Raw genomic sequence first — 13,333 nt, 5'->3', positions numbered from 1 at the left:
AGCAGTGGTAGTAGTGTTGGTAATGACAATGAGTTTTCCTGTAGTGAACCTGTATCTGTGTTTGTCTCTCTGCTGTGGTCGCACATGCTCCATCTGTGTCCCTCCTCTTCTTTCAGCTGGTGATGTAACAATGTTTATTATTCATAGCTGCTGAGATTATGGCCCTCATCAGTATTCCTCTCAGGACAGGAGGGAAGAGAGGAGAGAGCAAAAAAGACACTATCTCTGTTTTGTCTCTGATTACCCATCAATGTTGCCAGAGAAGCACCGGGCACTGAGCTCAAACTGCACTGACTGCATTTGCCTTAAATATTTTCAAATGAAAATCATTTCATATGAACTTTTCTGCTTTCTGACCCCTCCCCTGCCATGTTGGAACAGCTGTCTGCCATCTACCAACACAAATAAATGACTCTGAAAATGACTTAAATCAGGACAAATTAGACAAGTGTGTGATTTGTGGTATTGGACAATATAAATAAATTTGATTTGATTTGATTTGATATTCATTGATATTTCATTTTTGACCAAAGTGGAGGACTGACCAGTTCACATTGTAATGCCGTTTATCATGACTTAAAACCTCAAAGTGCTGAACTGGTGATCTTTTCTTTGTTCCTTGAATGTTGGTGTACCACATGGCTCAATGTTTGAACCACTACACTTTTCTTTATTCATACAGGTTTGTTCTCCCACATTCCATATTGATCAGGACTGTTACAAAATAGTTTAAGCCAATCAAGCTGGGAATATCACGAGACTTCCATCTACTCCATGTATTTGGACAACACTTAAATCTGACTTTGTGAAACATACTAATAAACACAGCTGTCATGTTATGCCAAAGTGGGAACCAGATTGGATAATGTTTGCTGTTGGTCTGCTAATATATTTCAGGCTAAGAAAAGACTTAATTTACTGTAAAACTTAACATGTACTATGGCCTTGACATGACTGCATCATGTGGAAGCACATGATGCAGTCTCTGTTCCTCACAAAGGAGTAAACTACAAATGTTCTGATGTGAGTACATCATGACCAAAACCTGCATATTTGACAAAAATATTTTATCATCATCATTTACTATTGATACTTCATACATTATAGGAGTGTTTATGCTTATTATCTGTAATGACTGTTACAGATGAAACTCACTGAGGACAACATCACACTCACAGTCTCTCTCTCACACACACACACACGCACATACACACACACACACACACACACACACACACACACACAGACACACACACACACACACACACACTTTATTAGCATGGGCTATTTTCAGAGCAGCTGACTGGGTTGTGAAATGACAGGTGTTGCCACGGTAATTAAAACTGTCAGTCATTCTGTCTGTGTGACGCAGTGAAGTCTATGATTGTTCCATTTGTCAATCAAATTAACACTTGTTATGTGTTGTCCACTCATTGTGTTGTTCATTTTTACTGAGCTCTCCCTCTGTAAACAATTGTGACTTTGAGAAACTTTAAAAAGATACTTTACACAGAAACATTTGTGTTTCCATATGTACACTCATTTGTCCACCTAGCTAAAATCCCTGCGCTGTAATACAGCAGTAACAAGTTGAGGTTTAGTTTGTGTTTCTAAAAGTAACTAATTCAGCTGTATGGTCATATGTTGGTGCTGTTGAACTGTACTGAGCTGTTATTATTTGTAACTAGTTGACTAATAAGAACCCTGTTTGGCACTGTGGGCTTGTATATATTTACATTGACTCTGTTGTGGCCCTGCAGTGACCCCTGTGCATACTGTGGCCTTATGAATCATTTACCAGTGTATTGTTAAAACACTGCACATACACCTACTTTGGTATGCTAATGATCACTGGTAATGCTAATGTTAATGAATGCAGAAATGTACTAAACAACCACAGGAAGTACAAGCCAGAACACAACACTGACATATTATCAGCTTCTAATTTGATATGACAACTTGTTAGCAGTCAGCTATTTACACATCCAGCCGACACAGATTGATTGGTCTCCACCAGCTCCTGAGGGAAATAGCTGTCTCTTTAGCTGCTAAATGTTTCACCATGTCCACCAGCTAGTCTCTGACTCTGTCTGTCCACAAAAGGACACTATGAGAGCAGTGAGAAGTTGTGAGAAGGAAAACAAAAACAAAAAGCTGAAAGTCACTATGAAGCTGTGTAGAGCTGAGGGGAAGTGCAGAGTTGGAGATAATGTTGTTACTACGAACCACTCCTTTAGCAGGTGTTTTCTGTAGCATGCTATTGTTAATATGAAAATATTGATTATGGCTTCTATCACAATAAATGTAGATGCTTTTTTAGCTCATCTTATCATGAACATAGACAAAATACTGCATTGTAGGTTTAAGCAATTTGGGCTGTTTGAGAATATGTAATGAAACATCTCTACTCATTAAATAAACCTAATCTATTTTCAAATGAAGTTGTGATTAATTAAATCAAAATGTGGAGAAAGTGAAGAGGTAAGAATTTATTTTGTGTTTTTACATCTTTAATATCCTTAACATAATTTATATTACATTTAATAAGCAGGGCCCTGTTTGAAGAGGACTGAGGAGGACTGAGAACGTCCAAGTTTCCTAGCAGCACACAGAGACACACAGATCTTCATCTTCACAGAGAGAAACAAACACCATCTGCCCACTTCCTGCTGTTGAGGAAGTCTCAGCAGCACTAAGATGGGCGCCCCTATGTAGAGCTGGTTAAAGCCCTGATTGGCCACAGTTTCCACAGTTGCTCACTACATGTAGTATTTTATATTCACCATGACAACAGTGTAATACTTCAAGTCCATGCACTCATGCATTCTGCTTTAATACAGATTCAACCTCTAGCTTTAAAGAGAAGCGCTTCTTCTGTAAACGACTTAAAGACCAACTCCATGTTCATGTTTTTGTACATATAATAAGTTGGATTTTTGTTGTCACATGATGTTAATTCATGTGTTTTTTTCCAACATAACACATACTGTGTGTAAAAACTATTTTTTCTGCTCAAAATGAGCTTGTATGCGGGATGTGAAGGTTGGGCTCAGCTGAATTCTCTGGGAGAGAAGACTCGAGCAGACTCCGAGGGTGCCTTACCCTTTAATAAAGGGATGCAAATGATTTTTCTTCACAGTCGGTTTAGAGGCATTAATATCACATTGGTTGCGGTCATACAAAGCTATATTATAATCATCTCTTCATGGGAGACAGAGATGCTAAGCACAGAGCGTTGCATATTTTACAGCACATGCATTGTGGTGAAGGTCATAAGATGCTAAATTAATAATGATGTCTGTTTGTGTACACTGTACAGGCTGCACATATGACAGCAGCACTAATGAAAAGTGACATATCATTACTGTTCTTGCTTGTACTTTGGCATTTCTACCAAACTGAATTGTTATAAATATTAACCAGATCGCGGGTACAAGCGGCCAAAATGGGTTTTCTCAGACGGGTGGCTGGCGTCTCCCTTAGAAACAGGATCGAGATTTTTCAATGGTAGTTCCTATGTAGGTGTTATTAATAACACTTAACTTTTTTGAGTTATTGTATTCACAGGGAATTTATTATATTATCCGTTGATTAGAGTTGGAAGTTGAGATTGGTGAAGCAAAATTATATAACCAAGCAAAAGTGTGGTTACAGGGAACTTCACAATATGCTATTCAGACACTAGAATAACAGTAACAGAAAAGCAGCATGTTGTAGAATTGTGAGGTTGCGTATAGTTTTCCTCCACATGTTACCTGCTGGTTGTTCACTGAACATTGAACAGCTGCAGTAAAGTGTTCTGTTCTAACAGATAACATCCTGAACAATTGTAGACAGGATCAGAGTATATGTCTTTTAATGGAGCATGTCAAAGCTAAAAACGGAAGTTAAGTTGCTATTTAAGTGTAAACGTACTTGTGTTTAAACTTTCTGAAATGCAGGATTTGAGTATGTCTGCAATTACTTTTGGAGTTGGCATCGCAGCTTTGACACCTTCAATCTATAACCACTGGAACTGTATATAAGAGATGATGTTTTTTCAGCTAAGTGTAAAATATATATTTGAATAATTAAAACTGGATGGTGCAAATTGAAAATTTCACATCTAACATGGATGTCACCTGTTACCTTGAATACTGTGTTTATATATTTTGCAGCTGGTAATCAAAGATACACTATATGGACAAAAGTATTGGGCCACTCGTCTTAATCATTGAATTAAGGTGTTTTATTCAGTCCCGTTGCCATAGGTGTATAACATCAAGCACCACCCTGCCTTTACAAACATGTGTGAAATAATTGCTCGTTCTAAAGAGCTCACTGAATTTGAACCAGGTGCTGTAATAGGATGCACCGTTGCAACAAGTCAGTTCGTGAAATTCCTTCTCTCCTAGATATTCCACGATCAACTGTAAGTGGTATTATTGCAAAGTGGAAATGTTTAGAAACCTCAGCCACGAAGTGGCATACCCCGTAAAGTTACAGAGTGGGGTCGCCGAGTGCTGAGGCGCGTAGTGCGTAAAAGTCACCAAAGCTCTGCTGACTCAATAACTGCAGAGTTCTAAACCAACTCGGCATTAATATCAGCACCAAAACTGTGCGCCGGGAGCTTCATGACATGGGTTTCCATGGCCGAGCAGCTGGATGCAAGCCTTACAACACCAAGCAAAATGGCAAGCGTCGGATGGAGTGTTGTAAAACATGGTGCCTCTGGACTCTGGAGCAGTGGAAACGTTGTTCTGTGGAGTGACGAATCACGCTTCTCCATCTGGCTGTCTGATGGACGAGTCCGGGTTTGGCAAATGCCAGGAGAACGTTACCTGCCTGACTGTAAAGTTTGGTGGCGGGATAATGCTATGGGGTTGTATTTCTGGGGTTGGCCTCTGCCCCTTAGTTCCAGTGAAGGGAAATCTTAATGCTTCATCTTACCAAGTCATTTTAGACAATTCTATGCTTCCAACTTTGTGGAAACAGTTTGGGGAAGAACCTTCTCTGTTCCAGCATGACTGTTTTGTGCCCCAGTGCACAAAGCAAGGTCCATAAAGGCATGGTGTGATGAGTTTGTTGTGGAAGAACTTGACTGGCCTGCACAGAGCTCTGACCTCAACCCCATTGAACACCTTTGGGATGAACTAGAACAGAGATTGCGAGCCAGGCCTTCTCGTCCAACATCAGTGTCTGTCCTCACTAATGCTCTTCTGGATGAACGGGCAAACATTCCCACAGACACGTTGCAAAATGTTGTAGAAAGCCTTCCCAGAAGATTGGAAGCTGTTATAGCTGCAAAGGGGGACCAACTTGATATTAATGCCTATGAATTTGGAATGTTATGTTATATGTTATAAAGGCTCCTGTAGGTGTAATGTGTAGATGGCCCAACACTGTTGTCCATATAGTGTATGTTTTCCAATGAATCGTGTTTTAAAGGGTGTGTCACAGTCTGCTTCTCTCCTTACCTGCTGCTTCTCTGTATTGTTCCACTCCCATCTCATCAGCTCACCTGGGCTCCAGCTGTATCTCATCTTCAATTAATCCAGTATTTAAGCCTCTTCTGCGCACCCACTTATGGCCAGATTGTTCTTTGATTCACGCAAGACTCTGCAGCACTTTGTGCAGAACTGATTTCCTGCCTCTGACCTGCCTGTCTTGTCTGATTCCTGATCCTCTGCCTGGCCATGACCTACCTTCTGCCTGTCCCCTACTGGTTGGTCTGCTGTTTGTTCACATTTGTGCTGATTATCTGTCCTGCCCTGTACCTGCTGAGCTCTGAAATGAAACATCATTACAAACTGTTCCTGGTTTTCAGTGCTGCATTTGGGTCCAAACACGCTGCGTGACAAGGTATATGTCTTTTGGAATCTGTACTGTGGATGACTGCCTTGTATTGAAAGCTTCTTTTTTTTTTAACTAAATGCAACATTCTTGGCCTGCAGACAACACCACTACATATGACAACAATAATTCTATTTTTCTTCAAGATGAACATTTCTGAGATTTTACTCTACTTGTAAAAAATAAATAAAACATTTCTAGTCTGTATTCTTGTGTAAGGTCCTTTTCAATATACTGTCTCGGTGAAGATCATGCAAATGACCCGTTATGCCCTCGATAAGGTATTATTCAGCGTGCTGTGGTAACATGTAAGCATGTGTTGGTATAAGTCCCTGCTGGCTGCAGTGCTCCATTAAAGCTACCACACTGAAGCAGCTGATTAAGTCGTGGTTTATGGGCCACCTCACCTTGAACACTGCTTACTTACTTATACACAAGGGCAGCCCTGACAAATGTTGCCTCTGCCTGCAGTATAGGTAAGTGGAGAGGAACATTAATCTGTGCAGCATAGAAACACTAAGGAAATGTAATTCTGAGCACATACAATCGTAGCGCTTCATAGTACCTTGTCCTATTGCAACAGTGGTGCAGTTCATGTGTTGCAGTTTAATGTGAGCTTTGCACAGGTAAACCCACAACAGCTCTGGCTCAGGATGTGATGGCACTTGTTGAAACACCTTTTCTGAGCTGTGGCATAGACACAATCAATCCTTTCATGTACAACTTTTTCATTAAATGTCACCTAGGAAAGCTAAAATAAAATGTAAATCCAGCATGAGAAGACTTTAAAAAAGACCCTCCCTGATGTTTCTCCCCGAAAAGTAAAGTCTAGAGAAGCTTCAGTACAGAAACAGCCAGGCGCTCTAATGAGCTGGTAAACCTGCATTCTGTGATCACCGTCTGTGTTTTAATGTGATATAACTACAACTAAATATTCATGAAGATTTTAGTTAACCATGCTCTAATAGGTGAATCAGTAAGAGATTATTACTATTTGTTGATTATACAAACACTTTTAAAATGATGGTATCCAATGTATACAGCAGGGATGGGCAACTTTGAGGATAGGGAGGGCCACAAAAGGTGTGTCCTCACTGGCAGAAGGCCCCCCCCCCCGGAGCTCCGACGGCACCCCCCACCCCTCGCGGAGCTCCAACTGTTGCCCATCCCTGGTATATAGTATATCCTATATATTTGATTTGCGTCTGATTTGTGTTTGAGTCTGGTTCAACTATTTTTGTTTTGTTTTCTAGAACCTTGACCTTGAACCCGCCAACATGATGGTCACATTGAAACAAATGTCGCGGTACTGTCAGTCTGCACATGGCCTTGGTACAAATAAATATTCAATCCAGCAACTGTTGGTCAAAATCGTAAGCAGATCTGGTCACAGACACACTCTGTGCTTCATTCACAAAAATCTGGCAACTCTGAATGCCTTTGACACACATTTTGGAACAAATGTCACTTTTATGCTCCATAAAGAAGTCACTCACCACTGTTTGAGGAGCCATTTAAGATATTAGAGGACTCGTAACACATCTGCTGAGGATAGCGTTCCTTGCACGATAACATACGGTTACATCACACAGATGGTGAGCTGATGGTCTCTCATAGCACCACTGTGGGCCTTTTCTGCACACATACAACTATGCATACATTGCTTCATCACTTACAGGCCACTTTGACTTCAGACTTAAGAAATGAAGAGAGACAGGAGGAACAGTGCAAGGGGAGGGTGAAGATAAAAGGAGAAGGAGGAGGAGGGATACACAGAGGGGAAAGACAGACTTCATGAGTAGTCCAGAAAACAAAGGAAAGACTTTAGGGTCTAGATTCAGCAGTAGCAGCATTTTGGAAATGGCTTTCACTGAGAAGCTCACACATACAGACAATGTTTCAAAGAGTAAAACCCAGCGGAGGTTGACAACCCTGCTCATATGGAGCCATATTCCATTCATTTTAACATAGAAAATACATGGGAATTGTTTGATCAAAAAAAGTCAGTATATGGTGAAAAGACCAGCAGTCGCCTTTGAAGATGGATTAATAGGTAGACAGTAGTATTACATATGCATATAGTACTACTATAAGTACTTTGTTAAATATATAATGTGTAATACATGTGATAGTTATGGCTTTAGCAGGAGTCTAACCAAACCAAACTAACAAACACAATAAGTAGATTACTATCTACATGAAATGATGTAAAGGGGTGGACAAAATAAGACGAACACCTACATGTATACAGTGTGACACAATCAAAATCCAAAATATACTACAGAGTGAATCAAATGTATGAATAAAAATCTCTGGCAGTAGATGAGTGACTCTATAGTTATAGCAGGGCTAATGCTGCTTAAAATAACTGAAATTCATGATGATAATTTGGGCAGACAGATTTTCTGGTCGGCTATTTGAAGGATCCTCTCCACCTCAGTGATGCTCCTCTACACACAGCTCAACTAAACCGATTTCCCTCTCATTGTGAAAGTGATTCACGTCTAATGTGATTAATCACCAACCCTCCACCTCACCTCTCACACAAAGCATTTTTATCTTCATATGAAGAAATATGACATTAGTAATTGTAATTACTTTTGAACTAAAGCTGCAGACTGACAATATGTTTTGCTAATATTAACTTTCTAACATCACACACATCTTTATAACCATGTTGGCCAATATAAGACGACCTTCATCATAAAATGACTCTTAAAGAAAGAAGAAATATGTGTTTGATTTGTAGCTTTTTAATTAATACCAGGAACCCAGGAAGGATGAAGAATTAGCATGTGTGGCTTTTATGTCACATGTCTGTATTGTACATGTCAACACCATTTCACTAGTCATGCTGATTGGAAACAGCTGTTTCATGTCTTCTTTGTCAAGTCTGGCTTAGGGACTATGGAAGTGTAAGTGACAGGACAGACAGGAAGATGTGGTGAGAAGGAAGGACATTATTGAGCTAGGTTTTGGTAGATGTGTTTCTGGAGTTTGAGCCATATCAGGGACTGAGAGTCAGAAGGTCTCAGCCCTGCTGCTGTAGTGCAATACGAAGTGCACTGTAAGTGTGATTGACTACATGACTTCATGAAGTCACCATTTGATCATACTAAATACAACCATTCTCATTAACATGTTACCTCATCATTAATATAATAAGAATTCCTCTGCTTCCAGGTTATAGATTGAATAAATATCCTATTCTTCAGTAACTCTAAAGCATGATCCAACTGCATTTTTAATATTATTTCTGCCTATTGCAAATACTCTCTAGTGTCCATTTATCTCAAGCATTAGTACGGAATTAAAGTCACATTGCTGACAGCATCATGGCTTTGTCCTCAACCCACAAAAGGAATGCTTCTAAATTGAATCATTATTTTCATTATTATTGCTGTGTGTGTGTGTGTGTGTGTGTGTGTGTGTGTGTGTGTGTGTGTGTGTGTGTGTGTGTGTGTGTGTGTGTGTGTGTGTGTGTTCTTTTCCAGTACATATGCAGGACGTTTGTCCTCAAGAACAGACATAAGTGACAGTGTGCACTTGTGTATTAGTGTGTGCATGCATATTGTTGATGTTTGCCTTGGAGTGTGTACTCACATGTAACGCAGGTGGGGGTTCTTGGAGAAAACACGAGCCTGGATCACATGCAGGTTGCTCCTTGTTATAGTTCTATAACAAACAGACACACACACACACACACACACACAGGACAGGGAATAAGTGTCAGCTTTATCACTTTTAATTACAGTATTGTCAGTTAGAGGAGAAGAAAGTCACAGGAACAATCACCAAATAAAGAAAGAAAGAAAGATTTGCTATCATAACAAGTGCCTCAGATACTCAGATTGTTTAAAGAAAAAGTAAAAACTTGAATAAAACACGTAAATTAGGATCCAAAGCTGTCTGAAGGAACATTATGAAGGTAAGAGTTTCCACAGTTATAGCCAGACCCAAAATGAAAACAAAGTACATTGAACATAATTTAGTCTACAGTACATATCATTACAGTTAAATGATCATTTTTAAAAGGTAACTGATTAAAATCCTCTTTGAAATGGTTACTATCCGATCGAGGCAGCGGTAGATCAGCAACAGTGAAAGCGGTGAACATATTCTAAATATAGCAAACACACAGCAGTACATTGCTTAGCTTCCTGCTGGTACTCTGGTCTGCTTCTCTTGTAGGTAGTGTCTATAGCACTGGCTATAGAGAAGTACCTCACACAACCTCACTTCATAACATATACAAACTATACCTTTAAAGTTTGGCACACCTTGGCCTCTGCTGCTACAATCCTGACCATTCTTTTTATCTGTGAGTCCCCAAACTCTATCGAAGTTCAATAACACATTATGGGAGAAGGCCGTTAATCCACCACTAAGTCGGACTGTCAGAAGACATGATATCAGCTATCAGAACACTTTGGGACGGAACAGAATGGATTTCCTTCCTCTGAGTGTCGCCCATTCCCTTTCACTTTCTCTTTAAGTGCAACTCCGCAGTTTTAACTCTTAACCCTATTACATCAAATTCAATTAAAATCTACTGCCTCTCAATCTCATTACAGCTTGATGTAGCTGAAGGACAGGTGGTCATCTGCTCCTACAGAGTTGTGTTCAATAGTAATAAGCTGGTGAGGACAAAGGGAGGGATGGATAGGTAAAGGAAGAGCAAGAGTACGTAGATAAGCCCACTAGCTTTATACAGGTCTTACAACCATTAGACTTTGAATTTAGTCGTTTTGAATTTATCAGATATTGAATTTGTTTACAGTAAGACCAAAACCAAATCACTGAGCTATATTTTGAGTGGAGAAAGAAGACTATAAATGAGTCTGTCAGTTAACCAACAGTTGCCAATTAGTGCACTCTGTATCTCCCACAATAGCTTATTTGGATATGAAAGTGAAAATGAAGCTGCAGAGGAACCTGCAGCTCACTTTTAATAAGCTAGTTGTAAGTGGGAGAGGAGCCAGTGTCTGTGGCCAGCTGGAGATTTGGAGCCATTCCACAGATTTGCAATGTGTTCAGAATCAATGCAACGTGCGTCTTCTGTTTCTTCCTCGTCCTCTTCCTCTACAGTACTCATTTGCTGTTTAAGCTATCACTGGAACACATTCAAAAAACACAAAAGCTGTATCTTCTCCAATAACTTTTCAGATAATTTCCAAAGTTACAGTCTCTAAGGCACAACACTGTTCCCCTGTGTTACTACAGGAACACCGTCAGGGGAAACAAAGAGGGAATAGAACACTAACAGGACCGTAACTTACAACAAAGCCTGCTTGCTTTGGGTAACTGATGGGAAAAATACAGATACTGAGTGTTTAGCCATAGCAGGGGACAGGGGTGTGAACTGCTGCTGAACTATAGATCAATCAAAGAACATTCCTCAGTTGATTGATCAGCACATCTGTCTTTACTGTAAACAAGCAATAAACCAAGAAAGAACTGATCTGAATCAGTTCTTTCCTTTGATCTTTGTCTATATATATCGCAGAGGAGTCAGCACACGGCAGTCTTACAAGCGTACGTGTGTGAGTTTGATCATCTTTTGTATGTATAAACTCAGCTCCCTCTTGCAAGAATATTTATTACATTTGATTTGGATCCTGACTTCGTGGTGTTATTAAGAATATTTTTCCAACAGTGACTGAGAACACTGAATCCTCATATTAGCTTTAGCTCAACACTTAATAGTTCATGTTCTCATCATTGGTTAACCTTATTGACTGTATGCACATTGCAAGATACAGGATAGGCTTCTCTTTTTGGCCGGTATGAACAGGAGAAATGATAACAGCCACCATAAAGACTATTCCACCACTGTCGTGCAATTATCACTGCCATGTGCAATATTCACTTTTTATAACTTTTTTATCAACCATACTTACTTATTGTTCTTATTTTTATCTTTATCTATTTAATTATTGTGTACTCGCCACTTTACTTCATATGTTCTCTTGCTGTAAGAAGGTACATTTCCCTGTTGTGGGACGAATAAAGGATTTCTGATTGTGTCTCATGTGAGTGTTGTATTAAGATAGACTTTACAAGAATTACCGCCTCTGGGATGTATGCCTCTGCCAATCAGTGAAGCTGCAGTTTACATCCATGTCTGTCCAAAATGCCATCGCTTCATCATTTTATCCTATTGATATTTGTATGAAATTGTCATAATTAGCACATGATTTCTTGAGTCATGACTTTGTGAGGTCACTGTGACGTTGATGCGTTCCTGATATATTGCTTTAAAAAGAATTGGACAGACGAACGTATGTACGGTCATATGGACTCTAGATACTATATAATACTATTATACTACTGTTTGTGACCAAATACATGCAGACCTAATGACATTTATCAGCCTCAGCAGAAATGTAGTAAATGTTAGCTTGTGAATATGCTAAACTAAGGTGGTGAAAATGGTTAACACTATACCTGCTAAATATCAGGACGTCAGCATTGTCACTGTGAGCATTTTAGCATCCTAGCATTTAGCTCAAAGCACCAACGTGCCTATGTGCAGACTCAGAGCTTTAGCATAGCTGTGAACTCACATTATTGTTTTATTCATTGAATCGCATCAACTCTATACTTTTATCATGACCACTGATCACTTCTTCATATGCACCAAACTGTCCACTTCATGTGTATCCATTGACTGATTTACATCTTACAGTTAATAGTATCCTGTCAGGCTGCCACTGGCATCATGTGATGAAGAAACGTGGAGGCTTCTGGATGTCCTTTCTTCTTTCTTTCTCTCTTTTGTTTAGCAGAATCAAAGTAAAGGATCTTTACTTACTGCTTAATGTATTCATCTCTTCTGGTTGAAATGACACTGATGGCTGATATCCATATTAATGAAAGTATTGACTGAACATCAAACTACATTTTTACCCTCAATGATCTCGAGTATTGAAATGATAATTTTCTGTTGAATCGTTTACAGCCATTATGCTTTGTGATTGAAGTTTTAATGTATGCCACAGTGCACATGAAGTGTTAAATCCACCAAGTTACTTTAAAGTGCAACCTCAGACAGTCAATGTTAAGAAGCTCTTAACAGTGTGCATGTACACTAACTTCTAAGTGCTACTTTTGGGAATCGTGTGTTAGAAAACGCTCTCAAATTCTGGGAATAATTGTAATCTGGAAACAGGGCCTGAGTCCTCAAAACACCTGACCTTGTTTAACTGACACCAGCCGCCCCTCTGATTGTAAAGAGGTAACCCTGCTGATGTTGATTTGATGTTCCTGCTTAATTGCAAAAACCTGGCGTGATTGGAAGCAAAGTGGACAGTAATTCTAAAATGAGACACCTAGCCCTGACACAATCAGGGCTAGGTAAAATTAGGATTTCTGTTTGTACGCTTTGTGTTGGATAAAAATGCTAAAAGGCTGCATTCACACCAAATCAGGCCTTGCGGCGACGAGTGCATGGTTGGGTGGCGGTGTGAGAGTGCCACTTAATTAATGGCCCATTTACGCC

The 13,333-nt window shown here is 39.6% G+C and overlaps 1 protein-coding gene and 1 long non-coding RNA gene across 5 annotated transcripts in view; one reads left to right on the top strand and one right to left on the bottom strand.

Annotated features, from left to right (window-relative positions):
• The window catches only part of LOC115009608 (NT-3 growth factor receptor-like), a 162,135-nt gene that overhangs the window by 114,784 nt on the left and 34,018 nt on the right, over nucleotides 1–13,333 (bottom strand). For all 4 annotated transcript variants that reach the window (XM_029433728.1, XM_029433731.1, XM_029433729.1 and 1 more), the window contains exon 3: nucleotides 9,436–9,507. In XM_029433728.1, coding sequence (XP_029289588.1) covers nucleotides 9,436–9,507 — 72 coding nt within the window. The remainder of the gene's footprint in view (nucleotides 1–9,435; nucleotides 9,508–13,333) is intronic.
• Nucleotides 5,590–7,164, top strand: LOC115009609 (uncharacterized). Its single transcript, XR_003832382.1, has 3 exons — nucleotides 5,590–5,704; nucleotides 5,807–5,841; nucleotides 7,086–7,164. It is a non-coding gene; the product is annotated as an uncharacterized LOC115009609 (long non-coding RNA).

The sequence above is a fragment of the Cottoperca gobio genome, chromosome 6, assembly GCF_900634415.1.
Source record: "Cottoperca gobio chromosome 6, fCotGob3.1, whole genome shotgun sequence".
Taxonomy (NCBI): Eukaryota; Metazoa; Chordata; class Actinopteri; order Perciformes; family Bovichtidae; genus Cottoperca; species Cottoperca gobio.
Note: the sequence above shows the minus strand (reverse complement) of the source record. Positions and strands in the feature narration are given on the sequence as shown.